At 46.5% G+C, this 16,648-nt stretch overlaps 1 protein-coding gene and 2 long non-coding RNA genes across 3 annotated transcripts in view; 2 read left to right on the top strand and 1 right to left on the bottom strand.

The window, feature by feature from the left end:
- LOC310843969 overlaps positions 1-16,648 on the top strand; it is a 336,267-nt gene that overhangs the window by 192,218 nt on the left and 127,401 nt on the right. The window lies entirely within an intron of this gene.
- The window catches only part of XRRA1 (X-ray radiation resistance associated 1), a 36,330-nt gene that overhangs the window by 13,005 nt on the left and 6,677 nt on the right, over positions 1-16,648 (bottom strand). The window contains exons 3-12 of the mRNA XM_083736135.1: positions 15,681-15,793; positions 14,229-14,386; positions 12,253-12,324; positions 11,478-11,550; positions 8,620-8,717; positions 7,055-7,188; positions 4,221-4,319; positions 2,974-3,203; positions 1,612-1,652; positions 250-360 (exon numbers count right to left, since the gene is read on the bottom strand). Coding sequence (XP_083592261.1) covers positions 250-360; positions 1,612-1,652; positions 2,974-3,203; positions 4,221-4,319; positions 7,055-7,188; positions 8,620-8,717; positions 11,478-11,550; positions 12,253-12,324; positions 14,229-14,386; positions 15,681-15,777 — 1,113 coding nt within the window. The 5' untranslated portion in view covers positions 15,778-15,793. The remainder of the gene's footprint in view (positions 1-249; positions 361-1,611; positions 1,653-2,973; positions 3,204-4,220; positions 4,320-7,054; positions 7,189-8,619; positions 8,718-11,477; positions 11,551-12,252; positions 12,325-14,228; positions 14,387-15,680; positions 15,794-16,648) is intronic.
- Positions 274-2,930, top strand: LOC310844043. Its single transcript, XR_014563910.1, has 2 exons — positions 274-382; positions 2,890-2,930. It is a non-coding gene; the product is annotated as an uncharacterized lncRNA (long non-coding RNA).

Below are 16,648 nucleotides of genomic sequence, written 5' to 3'. Positions count from 1 at the left end.
GGAAGTTTTTAATGTTTGAAGTTTTATTCTGTTTTCAGTTCTGTTGTGAGCCGTCCAGACTGGCTGGGGAAACCTAGCCAGATGGGCGAGGTATAAATAAAATTATGATGATGATGTTGAGGACTAGAAACCAGGTCCTCCAACGGGGCGATATAAGATCGTAGCGATTCCTAGACAAACCCGCCTCTACCATTTGTTGCAAAAGATCAGTGTGTCTCGTTAACAGTGGAAAAGGAAGGATCCAGTCACCTGGTTGTTGGCCAGGCTGAGAAACCTCAGCTCCGGTAGGGGAAGAGAGAACTCGGGGTTGAAACTGGCACAGGAGGCCTTAGAAGCGATCTGCGGCGAAGGAGAACTGTCCTGAAAGGAAGGCAGAGGAGAGGTGAGAAACAGAAACAGAAAGAAGAAAGAGGACCTGCCCCAATGCATCATGGGTTGTCGTGATCCTCCCCCTTGGAATCTCTGCATATGGGTGTGTCAGTCTCTCCCTGGGACTGTCCAACTCCAGAAGGCAAGTGGTGGCTCTGTGATGCCACCTGACAATAACATATAATAATGATACCTTTATTGTCAATGTACAACCTGTGTACAATGAAATTAACCGAGCCTCCCCACCCAAACACTCAATCTCATTGCACTCTGTGTGCTTGTCGCACAACACACCAACCCCGAAAGTCAGTTGAACTATATTATTTCTCGTTCAGCAGCCTAACAGCCCACAGATAGAAACTGCTTCTTAGCCTGTTGGTACGACTGATGATACTTCTATATCTCCTGCCCAAGGGTGGAAGATTAAAGAGGTGCTGGCCGGGGTGTGAATCATCCCTGAGAATTTTTCTCGCTCTCTTAAGGCATCGATCCTGTGCGATGTCATCTAGCTGGCTCAGGGGACAGCCCATGATATCATGTGCTGTGTTCACCACCCTCTGTAAAGATATGTGGGTAGTACCAGGCTTCGGGGAATCGGGTCCCTCCCCCAGTGACAGTAAATAAGCAGATCAAACAAAAGGAGCGTTCTTACCAGTTGAAAAAAGGTAAAGGACCCCTGACAGTTAAGTCCAGACGCGAATGACTCCGGGGTTGTAGCGCTCATCTTGCTTTACTGGCCGAGGGAGCCGACGTTTGTCCACAGACAGTTTTTTCTGGGTCATGTGGCCAGCATGACTAAGCCACTTCTGGTGAAACCAGAGCAGCGCACAGAAACGCCGTTTACCTTCCCGCTGCAGCGGTACCTATTTATCTACTTGCACTGGTGTGCTTTCGATCAGAAGGTCGGTGGTTCGAATCCCTGTGACGGGGTGAGCTCCCGTTGCTCTGTCCTTGTTCCTGCCAACCTAGCAGTTCAAAAGCACATCAAAGTGCAAGTAGATAAATAGGTACCGCTCCAGCAGGAAGGTAAACAGCGTTTCCGTGCGCTGCTCTGGTTCACCAGAAGTGGCTTAGTCATGCTGGTAACATGACCCAGAAGCTGTACGCCGGCTCCCTCGGCCAATAAAGCGAGATGAGCGCCACAACCTCAGAGTCGGCCACGACTGGACCTAACCGTCAGGGGTCCCTTTACCCTTTACTTAGAGCCAATGAGGATGACTTGAAAGAAAAGGAAAATCTTACCTGTGTTGGTAGGTCTGGGGACCAGGATGGAAAGATAACTTCTGTTTTTTGTAAAAATAAAATAGAGAAAGAGGAGTATCAGTATCAAGATGCTGAATACAGGGATAAACAGGACTAAGATGGCAGCCCTAACCATGGCTATATCCTATGAGATTCAGTGGGGCACTTCCAAAGAAACTGTGAGCTGTAACCAAGGGTTGTTCCTGACTTGCTGTTCATGGTTGGTTTTGGGGAGAAAAACTCTGAACTGCCTTGGCCCATCCAGCTCAGTGTTGTCTATTAGTATTGTTGTTGCTGCTGCTGTTGTTACCATTTTATTGCATTTTATTGCTCCCACACATACCGAAGAGCCTTCATTTTTCAATAAATTGATTAGATTAGGGGTGTCAAACTCAAATTCATCGGGGGCCGCATGTAAAGTGGAGGTTTCCTGTGTAGAACGGCCGGCGCCGCTAGAGGACAGACGTTCTCTGGCTCGTAGGCTGCCATGCATGTGCTGAAGAGGTGGCTTTCTTGTGTAAAAAAAAAAGCGAGAATAAAAGGTGAAGGCTGGTGGCCGGTGGCGGCTACACGGGCCACATGACAAGGTCTGGCAGGCCGGATTCGGCCCGCGGACCTTGTGTTTGACACCCGTGGATTAGATGGTCTTCATTCTCTTGTCCTAACTAGGTCTGTCAATTCTATCATTTGCACTGTCCCTCGGCTAACCATACGTCTAATGTCAAAGAGTTAAGATTTTCACCCAATTAATAGCCATATGAGTGGCTATCAATACCGCATTGGCCCGAATATAAGCCTCACTTTCCCGCCCAAATACTGACCGTGGAAAAAGTGTGGCTTAAATTTGAGACTTTACAAAAATTGGCTTTTACGATATTGCTGCTGAAAAAGACATACAGTAAAATGGAACAGGTTTGAGTGCCTGCGGAATTTTATGGGAGCAGCTTATATTCGGGTGAGGCTTATATTCAGGCCAATACGGTAAATTAATAATAATAATAATAATAATAATAATAATAATAATAATTTATATCCCGCCCTCCCCAGCCGAAGCCAGGTTCAGAGCGGCTAACAACAGTAAAATGATACAACATTCTAAAATCATTTCATTATAAAATAGGTTCAAATCAGATTAATGGCAACCATTGGGCTAGAGTTCTGTGAGGATTGCCAAAATGTACTGTCAGTTCTCTTATCTTCGGATAAAACCTGGTCCTTAAGTTAAAATTTTATGCTGCTAATAAATGGCTTATTTTTTGTTTGTTTTTTGTTTCCTAGGCTTGGTTAGCTTCTTTCACCATCATCCACGGGGGCGAGGAGCACCATTGCACTACAAAGGAATAATATATAATTATGGCCCACCAGTCCTGTCTGGGTCCTTGCTGTTTTGGAAGACAATGTACTCCGGCTGCCCACCACCAGCCGGGGACTTATCCTGGCGGATCTGTTTCCCAGCACTCTTGCGGCTGCGCAATCCTTCCCTGATGCCCGACTTGGCGGATAAAGGATGGATGGAGAATCGGCCGCTGTCCAAGTGGTGGAGATATGGCACCTCTCTGATTCCGTTTCTGTCCAAGTTTAACTGCTTCAGGCTGAAATGGAAACAAGGACTCCAGTGATAAGGCCAAGGTTTGCAGAACTCCTGCAGGGCAAGGCGCAAGACTGTTTTCCAATTATTACAATATAATATTATTGCTAAATTTATTGGTCACTTTTTGCCACGTGACTTACAAGACGACTTACCTAAAAAATAATCATATATGAAAACTTGCGGTGGGTGGGGAATACAGTACGGTGGAACCTCGGGTTACATACGCTTCAGGTTACATACGCTTCAGGTTACAGACTCTGCTAACCCAGAAATATTACCTCGGGTTAAGAACTTTGCTTCAGGATGAGAACAGAAATCGTGCAGCGGTGGTGCAGCGGCAGCAGCAGGAGACCCCATTAGCTAAAGTGGTGCTTCAGGTTAAGAACAGTTTCAGGTTAAGAACAGACCTCCAGAATGAATTAAGTTCTTAACCCGAGGTACCACTGTAATACATCCCACGCTCTGTAAAATGCCATAGATAGTTAAAAGCCAAAGAAAGGCCTGGTTAACAAGAAACTGTTTTGCCTGTTGCCTGAAAATAGATAACAATGGTGCCAGGAGAGACTCCCTGGGAAGAGCATTCCATAAACAGGGAGCCACCACTGAAGAGGCCCATTGTGGTGTTGCCCCCCTCCAGACCTGCCATGGATGTTCCCCCGCCCCCTCCATTGTTCAGCCCAGACACTGAGGTCCAGCTCCAAGGGCCTTCTGGTGCTTCCCTCCCTGCAAGAAGGGAGGTTACAGGGAACCAGGCAGAGGGCCTTCTCAGTGGTGGCACCCGCCCTGTGGAACGCCCTCCCATCAGATGTCAAGGAAATAAACAACCATCTGACTTTTAGAAGACATCTGAAGGCAGCCCTGTTTAGGGAAATTTCTAATGTTTGATGTTTTATCGTGTTTTTCATATTCTGTTGGGAGCCGCCCTGAGTGGCTGGGGAAATCCAGCCAGATGGGTGGGGTATAAGTAATAAATTATTATTATTACATTATTAGAGCAAGCACAGGAGGTCTTCCTTACTTGCGGAGGTTGGCGAGGCTGACAAAGACGTTGGCGTGGGAGAGGCGGTTGTCGTCCAAGAGCAAGACTTCCAGAGCTGGGAACCTTGGGGAGCTCTCACTGCCAAGGGAAACATACAGTGACTTTGGCTGTCCCACATCACTCAGGAAAAGGCAAAAGGGGAGAGAAGGGTGCAGTGTAAGACTTTGACAGAGAAAGGAAGAGATGTGGAGCCCTCGACGTGCTGCTGAACTACAACTTCCATCAACCCCCAGCTAGCAGATCCTGTGGTTGGAGGTGATGAGAATCGCCCTGATCTGGCCACAGTGATCCATGCGACGGTCACCTCCAGGCTTGCCTACTGTAATTCGCTCTATGCGGGGCTGCCCTTGAAGCTGTCCCAGAAACTCCAGCGGGTGCAAAATGCTGCAGCGAGACTCCTTACGGGGTCCCTGCCATGGGAGCATATTCATCCAGTGCTTGTCCAGCTGCACTGGCTCCCGGTGGAGTACAGGGTCAGGTTCAAGGTGCTGCTTTTGACCTTTAAAGCCCTTCACGGCCTAGGACCCTCGTACCTACGGGACCGCCTCTCCCGGTATGCCCCACGGAGAGCCTCAAGGTCCATAAATAGCAACACCCTGGGACTTCCGGGTCGGCGCCATCGCCGAATGGCGGGCTCCCTCCGAGCTCCGGAGGGAGCCGGCTTGGCAGGGGCTGGGTCCTACCGCACCGGCGATGCGGGGACCCTTAAAAACCACGGCCAGATTGAGGCCGTGGACATGGAGACTCGGCTGGCACCGTTAGCGCCCTCCCGACTCGTGAAGGAGCCTTTTTAAAGGCTACGGATCGGGTGCCGGGGAGAAGCGTGGTGCTTTGAGTTCTCTGCTATCCCTGCCGAGCGCAGCCGCATGCCATCCGGCGGAGAGCGCTGACTTCTTCTATTGAAAATTCGGCTCTAAAGAAGAACCCGTGAGTAATTGGAATATGGACTAAAAAAAAAGGGGGATAAATTTTTAAAATTCGGAGCGAACGGGGGAGGTGGAAAAAAGGAAGTCAGCCTACCCCTAAATTGTAGAAGAGCCAAAACAAAGGACTGGACAACTAAGATCGAGTGTAACCTTATCTTGCCGAATCAGCAACTTCGCGAGGGAAAATTATAAGATTGAGCTGGAGGAGAAAAGTGGAATTGTTTTAAAAAAAAGCAACCCCCCCGGAATCCCTGGAGCGATTCGTGAAACTGCCTGGAGAAAAGTGATGGAGGTTTTGACAGCTGTCAAAGAGCTGTCAAAAAGGAAGATTAAAATAGAGACTTTGTTATGAGGACTTTGCCGGTTATATTTGTTACAAATTGAATACAAACTGTTTTAAATATCGGTCAACAAGCTACTTGGTCTGGTGGATGTGATTCTGGAAGGGAACTTTGTTACTGCAATCCACCTAGAGGAGCCGAGGGACATTGCATGTGTTTTTCACAGGAAATGTGAACAGTTGAATGGAACTTTCAATCTCCTGGGAAACTGCAGGAATGGAACACTATTTTGTCTACAGAGGTCTACACACTACAGGAAACAATGGAACTATTTGTTGGAAAATGAAAGGAACATGATGTAATGCTTTGCTTCATGAATAACAAACCTCTGCAGAGACACTAGAAACTTTTGGAAAAAGAACATTTCTGTGGGAGAACAGAGAAATAAAAAGGAGGAGAATGATTGATAAGAACAAGGAAACAACAAGAACTGGACAGAACTGGGGGAACATTTGGGATATTCAGGTTTGACAAGCTTATGGATACAAAATTGGAGTTTTTACTCCTGGATATAAAAACCTGGATAGAAGAAATGGGCCCTTATTTGATAGACTCCTTCTACGATTGGACATCCGTAATTAAAGACTGGCAAAGAACCGGAGGGACATAGTGTAATGTGGGAACTCCAGGAAGATATTAGAAGTGGAGGGATAGGTGAAACGCAAAGGGGAAAGAGGGGAGGGAAAATTGGAATCCAAAGGCTGTAAAATTATTATTTATATTTATCTTATTTTCATCTGTACTATGTTCGAAAGGGGGAAACCCGTGGAAGGGTATAGATCGATCTTAGGGGATGAGAATTTGGATAAATTGGGTTATTGACGAAGAGTGTAATTTGGGGATAAGAATTTGTTGAATTTAATTGCTTATTTGGAAGATTTGGAACACAAGAGGGGGTAGGGAGGGGAAGTCCTAGTTATTGGCAATAGATTGGATTTAATTTGTTTTGATTTGTTCTAATTTGGAAAACCTTAATAAAAATTATTATAAAAAAAAAACATAAATAGCAACACCCTAGTGGTCCCAGGCCCTAAGGAAGTTAGATTAGCTTCAACCAGAGCCAGGGCCTTTTCAACTCTGGCTCCGGTCTGGTGGAACGCTCTGCCTCATGAGACCAGGGCCCTGCAGGATCTGATTTCTTTCCGCAGGGCCTGTAAGACAGAGTTGTTCCGCCTGGCCTTTGGCTTGGAGCCAATTTGATTCCCTCCCCCTCTTTCTTTTTCCTTTCTCCTCCTGTGATGGGGCTGCATTTTAATATTTTAATGTTTCAATATTTTAATGTTGTATTTTAATCTTGTTTTTAAGTTGTATTCATTCAACTTGTTTTTATTATTGCTTGTTAACCGCCCTGAGCCCGGCCTTGGCTGAGGAGGGCGGGGTATAAATAAAAATTATTATTATTATTATTATTATTATTATTATTATTATTAATGCACCACGTTGGCTTTCCCTGATCTACAGGTTCCACAAACCCCACGCGACCCGACCTCCCCCCCCCAACAAATAAAAACTCTTACTCTCCACCTTCCACTCCCCGTGGGCTTACCTCTCAGGGGCTGCCAGGTCGAGGGGAAGCGAAGTGAGCCCATTGGCGGTGAGATGGAGGGCTTTTAAGTGTGACAAAACTCCCAGGGCTCGGACGTCCTCAGGAGAAAGGTTGTTGTATGAGAGATCCAAGACCTGGAGCAGAGGCAAACCAGGCAGTTCCATGGCTGGGGAAGAACCAGCGTCAAATCTGACCCAGCCACAGCAGGAAGAACGACACTGTGAGATGTTTTTATTGCCAATGGCTTTGGGGGTGAAATAAAAAATTTAAGGTCTTATATATAAAATAAATGTTCATAAACGTACCAAGCAAACACGTATTTTTCGCTCTGTAGGACGCACTTTTTCCCCTCCAAAAATGAAGGGGAAATGTGTGTGCGTCCTATGGGGCGAATGCAGGCTTTTGCTGAAGCCTGGAGAGCGAGAGGGGTCGGTGCGCACTGACCCCTCTTGCTCTCCAGACTTCAGGAAGCTATCCGCAAGCCTTCAGAGCGCAGCGGGAGTGCCCACCGGGCTCCGAAGGCTTGCGGATAGCAGCCTGCAGCCTGAAGCCCGGGGAGCTATCCGCAAGCCTTGGGAGCCCGGTGGGAGTTCCTGCCAGGCTCCCAAGGCTTGCGGATAGCAGCCTGCAGCCCGAAGCCAGGGAAGCCCGCCGGGCTCAGAAGGCTTGCGGATAGCAGCAAGCTCCGGGAGCGAAGGTGAGGTTGCGCACAACCTTGCCCCTGCTCCCGGACCCGTTCTGGCGGCTGTGGTCGGGGGAAGCTCGGGCTTCTCCTGCCCCAGCCCCGCAGCTAAAAAGGAAGCCCCAAAGAGCAAAGAAGCCAAGACAGCGAGCGGGATTTTTTTTTTTCTTTATTCCCCCCCCCCCAAAAAAAAACCAACCTAGGTGCGCCCTATGGTCTGGTGCGCCCTATAGAGCGAAAAATATGGTATATAATCCACATGTCTGAAGCAGTACGCAGCCCAGTTGCCAGTTGCTTCGCCAGGCATCCTGGGTCGTAAAAGATAGTAGGCAGTTTCTCTGATGTACCCTTCCTTGGTTTTGTTAATCTTAGGGCCTGGAAATAGTTTCACAGGGAAGGCGATAAAAATCCCTATCTCCTTGCCATCCTTCCTCTCGTGTTTATTGCTTGCTTATGAGTTCTGGGGTTGCTGAATGCATTCCTGCTTTTTAGTCCTGTTTTATTTACTCTAGAAGTACACATGCTTAAATTAGCTTTTGTAGTGTAACTTTGTCCCCACGTGGGGTTTTTTGAAATGCTCAGAGGAAATCTGATTGGTTCTTATGAACACTGTGTAAAAAGTTCTTTTGTGAATAAAACGACCTGGGCTGAGGGGTGGAGAGGAATTATTATACCCACTCCTCCCAGAGTCTTGCTGGTCAAACCTCTGGGTGTATTTTATTAATCAGAGTCCAATCCTTCCTTGCTTTGGGAATGCCACAAGGAATGCACCCGGGACATTCTGTAGGCAAAGCCGCTGCTCTTCCAGTGAGTTCCAGGTCCTTTCCCTACATGCCACGAGAAGCTAGTCCCTTAAGCTCTATCAGTCACCCCTCTGACTTACTTCCAAGTGTGGAAAGTCCCCGGCATTGACTTTTAGATTCCTTAGGCCGTTCAAGGAGAGTTCCAGTTCCCGGAGCCCAGGAAATGTACGGAAAGCATCTGAATGGGTGATAAAAGGGAAGGCAACATCAACCGAAAGAATCAGTGCCGATTGTTTTGGATTACTGGGCACAAAGCATGTGAATGGTATAGCCGCCACCCCCCATTTAGGACTCCCCAGATGTGCATGTTCTTTTGGGCAACACTGAGTCTCCAAAAAAGGGAACCACACACACTTTCTAAGCAGTTGGAGGGCCAGCTCAAGGCATTTTGCTGCCCGAAGCAAAGGACAAGCCGGCTGAATCTCACTTCCACACTCGGAAAGGGGACAGGTCCTCCAGTGTCCCTAAAGCCAGAGGTCTAGCTTACAGGAATGCCCTCCCACCAGATGTCAAAGAGAACAACAACTACCAGACTTTTAGAAGACATCTGAAGGCAGTCCTGTTTAGGGAAGCTTTTAATGTTTGACGGACTACTGCATTTTAATATTTTGTTGGAAGCCGCCCAGTTCTCGTTTCGGAAACTGCAAATTTGATTGATTTGGATTTAAATGGCTAGGGAAACCCAGCCAGATGGGTGGGGTTTAAATAAATAAATTATTATTATTATTATTATTATTATTATTATTATTATTATTATTATTATTTAGATGCATGACAGGTCTATGGCACATGTCACTCTAATCTCCAGCTAGGATGGGGGCGAAATTGGGTTCAGTTTGCAATAATAATAATAATAATAATAATTTTCTTATTTATATTCTACCCACCTGGCTGGGTTTCCCCAGCCATTTAAATCCAAATCAATCAAATTTGCAGTTTCTGAAACAAGACGAGAACTGAAACACAGCCATCCTTCAGAATGTGCCCTTCTCTGAACCAAACAATGCTTACCAAAACACATATATCGGGGGAAAGTGTGAATAAAAATGAGTATGTTAGTGAAAGCTATGTACAAATAAACATGCTATATCAGGGGAATGGGCTTGAAAAAATGTGTACATTGGTCAAAGCTGCGTACAGAAAAGGACTTGTTAAGGTGAAATTCCAAGGAAACGGCTGGTTAATTTTTATGAGGATTGGGAAAAGAAGAGTTTGCCAATTGCTGTAGAAATGTAAAGAACCGTATTTAAGATTGGAAAAATGAGAAACTGAGAGATGCAAAATCGGACAGCTCCTTTCATCCCTATCTCCAACAGAGGAGGCATGGGGGTGGAGTGCCTGGTGTGATTTTTTAAGTGGCTGTGAGTTATCGCCAGCAGGCCAGATTGGAGCCATCATGGCTAAGAAACACAAGGTAATGTAGTGTTGTGAGTTTGTGGAGTGCCTGGACTACCCTTCTACTTCCTGGACCCCCCACTTCCTGAGTGCCAGTCACTGGATTTAGCACATTAGCATTTGGGCGAAACCAGCTTCCCGTGTTCAGGAAATCACCTGGGAAAGGAGCCATTGACTAAGAATGAAGCAGAGGTGATGGTGCATTAAGAAAGCCATTAAGAAGGAAAAGTCTGAAGTGGGTGGGACCACTCCTCCAGCTCTGAGGAAGCCTAAATCTACATCCTTGTGCAAATAAATTGAAACAAAGCAAGTTTTCTATCTAAGAGAAGCTGTGTGATTGCCACATTGATCAGTCTGTCAAGCACCCACAAAAGTTGTTTTGGGGATGCTTCTGTTATTATGGTGTTGGAAGCCTGCAGCCAATAGAAGGAATGATGCGCTCGCCACAATATATTGAGGTTCTACGAAAGAGAGTTATTCCAGAGCTGGAAAAGAGGTATCCTGACGGTACTGGGATATTGCAGCAGGATCTAGCCCCCTGTCACACATTGAAAGTGGTGAAGAAATTCACGACAGAGCAGCAAATACTTGATTGGCCAGGGAATTCCCAGGACGTAAATCCCATTGAGAATTTGTGGGCTGTATGCAAAAGTCGCCTGCGTTCTGCAGACTGCAGAGAAGCTCATTCAGGGTCTGATTCAAGTGAGGTACAGGGATCTGAAAATCAACAGTGACTGTTTGTAACTAGTACAGTAGACTCCATGCCGAAATGTGTTCAAATGCTGCTTAAAAATAGTGGAGGTCATATTGAAATACTTTATTGTCACTTGTACAACTTGTATACAGTGAGATTACATGAGCACCCCCAACTCAGCTCTCTTAGTCTTAATTCCCCTCGTTTACTGACGCACGCCCACCAAACCCGAAAGTCAGTTGCCCTGTTGTTATCTTTTCCTTCAGCAGCCTAACAGCCCAGGATAGAAGCTGTTCTTTACCCTGTTGGTGCGACTAATTAGGCTTCTATATCTTCTGCCCGAGGGCAGGAGATCAAGAAAGTGCCGGCCAGGGTGTGAATCATCCCTGAGAATTTTCCTCACTCTCCTGAGGCAACGTTCTTCTGCTTTTTCATCCAGCGGATTCACGGGACAGCCCATAATATCTTCACCACCCTCTGTAGGCACTTCCTATCAGATGATGTCAAAGATGATGTCCATTACTAATGTACGTATATGTGAGTTTTGTACAATAAGCTACTAAACTCATTGTTTGTTTCAATTAATTTGCACAAGGATGTACCCTAATAGCTGTTGTGCAGGCAGGAGTTGATGAACAGGAGTTGCAGGAAGGAAGGAGAACCCAAAAAAACATGCATTTCAGGTGAAGACACCCCCATCCCCATTTTGATGCAAATGCGGAAAATGACCTCTCTGTCTTTCAAGCCACCTGTGTGAACATGCCCGCTGATTCTTCATCGCCCACCCAACAGCCCAATTAAAAATAACATGCCGGTGCTGAAGCCCACAAACTGCCAGGCATTCCTTACCCAAGGTCAAGAGATTTTCTGTGGCGTTGATATAGGCAACGCAGTCAAACTGCTCAAAATCTTCTTCTTTTGCCTGTAGAAGTCAAAAGGAAACAAGCTCCATCGACACAGAAGCGGGGCCAAAATGGTTAGGCTTGCTCCCAACTGCAGAGCAAACTGGAATCCTCTGACATTCATAACCATGGACGGACCCCAGACCCTCAACTAAAGCAAAGGTTAAAACAACAACAACGGTAAAGGACCCCTGGACGGTTAAAGCCAGTCAAAGGCGACTATGGGGTGTGGCACTCATCTCCACTTTCAGGCCGAGGGAGTCGGCATTTATTCGCCTAAGGCTTTCCAAGTCATGTGGCCAGCATGATTAAATTGCTTCTGAAACAACGGGACACCGTGACAAGTTCCAGAGCGCACAGAAATGCCATTTGCCTTCCCGCCGCAGAGGTACCTATTTATCTACTTGCACTGGCGTGCTTTCGAACTGATCGGTTGGCAGGAGCTGGGACAGAGCAATGGGAGCTTACCCCATCACACGGATTCAAACTGCTGACTTTCCGATTGGCAAGCCCAAGCCTAAGTGGTTTAGACCACAGTGCCACCCGCATCCCATAGAAGCCCCCCAACTAATGGTTGCATAGCAGCGTGACTTTCCAGGCTTGGACCATGGCTATATTCAGCCAGTTAGGTGGGTTGTCGTTCCATCCCATTTTACCATAGCTGCTGCTATCCCAGTACAATGCACACCAGAGTAAATTCACAAGGCAAGCCTCCTACTCACCATGACAAAATTTTGGTTACTGATGTCCACAGAGCACAAATGTGACGGGCTTTTCACATGGTGGAGCTTAATCTGCAAATAATAATAATAGTAATATATTATTTGTACCCAGCCCATCTGACGCTGGCAGCTTTCAACATAATATAAAAACACAACTAAGCATCAAGCGTTAAAAACTTCCTGAAACTTCCTTATTTATGTATGCTACTACAGCAGCAAGTATCTTACTTGCCCAAAAATGGAAAGAAGAAGAAGTCCCAGCAAAGGAAGAATGGATACAAAAATTCAGGGAATATGCAGAAATGGTAAAACTTACTGGGGGAATAAGAAATCAAGATAACAAACTGTTTATAAAAGAATGGAAATGGTTTATTGCATATTTACAAATAAATTGTAAACAGATAAAAACACTGGCAGGATTATTGTAATAACCTGCAGTTTCATAAGAGTATATATTTAAAGAAGATGAACAAATGAGCAAATTAATATAATAATAATAATAATAATAATAATAATAATAATAATAATAATTTATTTATACCCCGCCCTCCCCAGCCAAGGCCGGGCTCAGAGCGATGTTGTTGTTGTCAGTTGTTGTGACGTGGGGTTTGTGATTTCAGCTCTCTTGACATAATATGCTGGAGACAGTTCTCTAGTAACACTTCTTTATTAAAGCAAACAAGACTAAGACAAATTAAGACAATTGGGATATGCAGAAGATATTAAAAATATATGTAAGGAACCGCAGAAAGAGGGGGAAGGAAGTCAAGTTTTGAAATGTCAAAATGATTATAAAATCAGTGAAATGTATAAACTTGAAAAGTATAAATAATTTTTTTTAAAAAAGGGGGGGAAAACTTCCTGATACAACAAGCCAGAGAACAGGGTTGTGGACACACACTGCCCAAGGAAGGCAGTGTGGCCTAGTGGCCAGGGTGCTGGACCAGGACTTTGGAGACCAGAGTTCAGTTCCTTGCTCAGCCATGAAATCTCACTGGGTGACCTTGGGGCAGTCACCAGCCACCTCACAGGGTGATGGGGAGAGCCATGAAGCCCCCTTTGAGCTCTTGGGAGGAAAGGTGGGATTTAAATGCAGCAATACAGAAAAAAGAAAAATGCAAAATCCTCTACCAAGGAAAGCCAAGCTCTGGGCCTCTTCAAATGATGCTTGAGTTTTTCATGCTCTCAACCACCCCCAAATAGTACAACTAAAATGATCAAAGAGCTGAAGAGCCTAAATAACAACAACAACAACAACAACAACAACTGGATGAGACCCTATCTGCCCGCGGACTGTCTCCCCAAAGTGGTGCATGCTCTAGTTATCTCCTTCTTGGCCTACTGCAATGCGCTCTATGTGGGGCTACCTTAGAAGGTGACCCGGAAACTGCAATTAATCCAGAATGCAGCAGCTAGATTGGTGACTGGAGGCGGCCGCCAAGTCCACATAACACTGGTCCTGAGAGATCTGCATTGGCTCCCAGTACGTTTCCGAGCACAATTCAAAGTGTTGGTGCTGACCTTGAAAGCCCTAAACGGCCCCATATACCTGAAGGAGCGTCTCCACCCCCATCGTTCAGCTCCGAGGGCCTTCTGGTGGTTCCCTCCCTGCGAGAAGCCAAGCTACAGGGAACCAGGCAGAGGGCCTTCTCGGTGGTGGCGCCCGCCCTGTGGAATGCCCTCCCACCAGAGGTCAAAGAGAAAAACAGCTACCAAACTTTTAGAAGACATCTGAAGGCAGCCCTGTTTAGGGAAGCTTTTAATGTTTAATAGGTTTTTGCATTTTAGTGTTTTGTTGGAATCTGCCTAGAGTGGCTGGGGAAACCCAGCCAGATCGGCGGGGTATAAATAATAAATTATTATTATTATTAACGTATTTGTGCGAGGATCGGCCCCAGTCTCAAGCTGCACAGTCTCTTCCTTGAAGTCACTCCACACGCACAACAGAAAAACAGCAGTACCCCAATCACACCCACCAGCTGTGCGCCGTCGAGAGTTTTGTTGTCCAGAAGTCTGTAAGCCCCACTCGCCGTCTCTGGTCTTCTCAGCCTAACCTGGGGGGCTTTTGTCCCAAACAGCAACTCAATCTTGGTCTTCTCCGCTGTCCGGCGGGCCACTTGCCAGTGGCCAGCCCCTGAGGAGCCACGACAGAAAACAGCCAGCATCAAATCGGGAGAAAGCGCACTTTGGATTTGCCACACGCGACCTCATTCATTTATTCATATTCATTTCGTAAAATTTCTACACCGCTCCATGTGAGCTTCGGTATATAAAGAGCTCTGACCTGGTCGCTCCAGCCGCATGGCTTCAACCACCCTCTTTTGTTTCAGACCAAAATGGAGCGTGAAACTTGTGTTTTTCTACACCAATAGTTCAGAAACTTCTACCGTTTGTAACTAAGCAACGTTTTAAACTGCCTGTGCACCTTGCCTGACTGCTGCATGGAAAACCACATGAATCTAGCCTTTGAAGAGCTTTGTAAGTAAACCATGACTTACCGAATGTGTGGTCTATGTGTGGTGCTGGGGAAGTGGAAAACCTTGGAGCGAGCTTTTAGAAGGGGACACTTTAGGACTCACTGGAAGGGCACATTCTAAAGCCTGCATTTCCACGCTTTTCTGTGCTGCGTGTTTTGCAGTGTTAAATCTCTGCTGGGGTTCCCTCACAAAAGAGTACAGTGGTGCCCCGCAAGACGAATGCCTCGCAAAACGGAAAACGCGCAAGACGAAAGGGTTTTTCGGTTTTTGCGTCGCTTCGCTAGACAAATTTCCCTATGGGCTTGCTTTGCAAGACGAAACGTCTTGCGAGTTCTTGCGAGTTTTTTTCCTTTTTCTTAAAGCCGCTAAGCCGCTAACAGCCGCTAAGCCGTTAATAGCCGCTAAGCCGCTAATAGCCGCTAAGCGCCGTGCTTCGCAAGACGAAAAAACCGCAAAACGAAGAGACTCGCGGAACAGATTAATTTCGTCTTGCGAGGCACCACTGTACTTGCCCCAAACTTGGCTTCCAGGAATCTAAAACAGGAACACTTTGGACCAGCTTAGCCTCGCCTGCTATTGGATTGCCTGCCTGCACCGAATCTGACCACGGATGGCTCTGACCTTGCCTCTTGCCTCACGCTTGTTGTGGTCTGTCCTAGCTTGGACCCTGACCTTGATCAGGCCCTGGGTGTTACCCTATTGGTGTTGCATGAGTTGAGTCCTGTGTTTACCCAGAAGCCCAAGGAGAACAGGACATCTACGGGACATCTGATGCTCTCCCCATTCCTGCCTCTAGCCTCACCCACCAATGGGGTGCAGCACCCAGGTTGCCCTTGAGGTGTGGGAATGTGGCCCTCTCGCTGAAGAAGGCTCCCCACTCCTGCCCTAAGAGGGAGCCCTATTGATTTCCAGGGAATTTATTTCCACGTTATCAACATCGGGATGAGTTACCTTCCTCATATCTGGACCGCAAAAGGCTCCGGGCCGGAAAGCAGTTGGTGGGGCAGCAGTTTCCATCATCCAGTTTATACATTCCTTTGGTAGCCATGTTGTCATTCTAGCACCTAAAGGCAGCAGAGAAAGCGATGAAAGATTTCCTAGAACAGCAAGGCTCTTGCGGCTGAATCAATGTTTTTTTAGCACCCTAGGAAAACAGAAAGCTTCCTTATACTGAGTCACATCTCTCCTACACCAGCAGGTCTCTCCAAGTGTCCCTATTTTCCAGGGACAGTCCCAGATTTACAGAAGCTGTCCCAGTTTCTGATTTGATCCTGGAATGTCCCGCTTTTCCTTGGGATGTCCCTATTTTCATGACAGGCTTGTCCCATTGATTTCAACAGGTCTACTCGAAGCACAATGAATAAGTCTGGATCCAACCCAACATGTCTATATACATGTTGGGTTGGATCCAGGCTCTCTTTTTATTTAGATGTTTGATGATATTTTAAAGCCTGTTTGGATTTTGTAATGGTCATTAGCTAAGCAAAAGGATGACTGACGGAGTGATGCTGTTTTCTTTGTTCGGATAATCTATATACTGCTTAGCTACAACTGCCCCCAGGGAGTGTTGACAATATTGCTCTGGGTGGGCCAAAGATTAGGCTGGTGTCATGAAGCTGCCTGCATCAGATCACTGGTTGAATGAATCCAGGACTGTCTGCTGTGACAACTCACTGGGGCTGGGCGATACCTGGTTTTCAACATCGCAATATATCACGATGACTGAAATAAGGATGGAACTATGTAGAGGCGAACAGTAGTGCTGGGCGATATCTGGTTTTCAGCTTCATGGTATGCAGTGGTACCTTGGGTTGCATACGCTTCAGGTTACATACGCTTCAGGTTACAGACTCCGCTAACCCAGAAATATTACCTTGGGTTAAGAACTTTGCTTCAGGGTGAGAACAGAAATCGTGCAG

The sequence above is a fragment of the Podarcis gaigeae genome (assembly GCF_964106915.1).
Source record: "Podarcis gaigeae genome assembly, chromosome: 4".
Classification (NCBI taxonomy): Eukaryota; Metazoa; Chordata; class Lepidosauria; order Squamata; family Lacertidae; genus Podarcis; species Podarcis gaigeae.
This window is presented reverse-complemented; position numbering and strand designations above follow the sequence as displayed.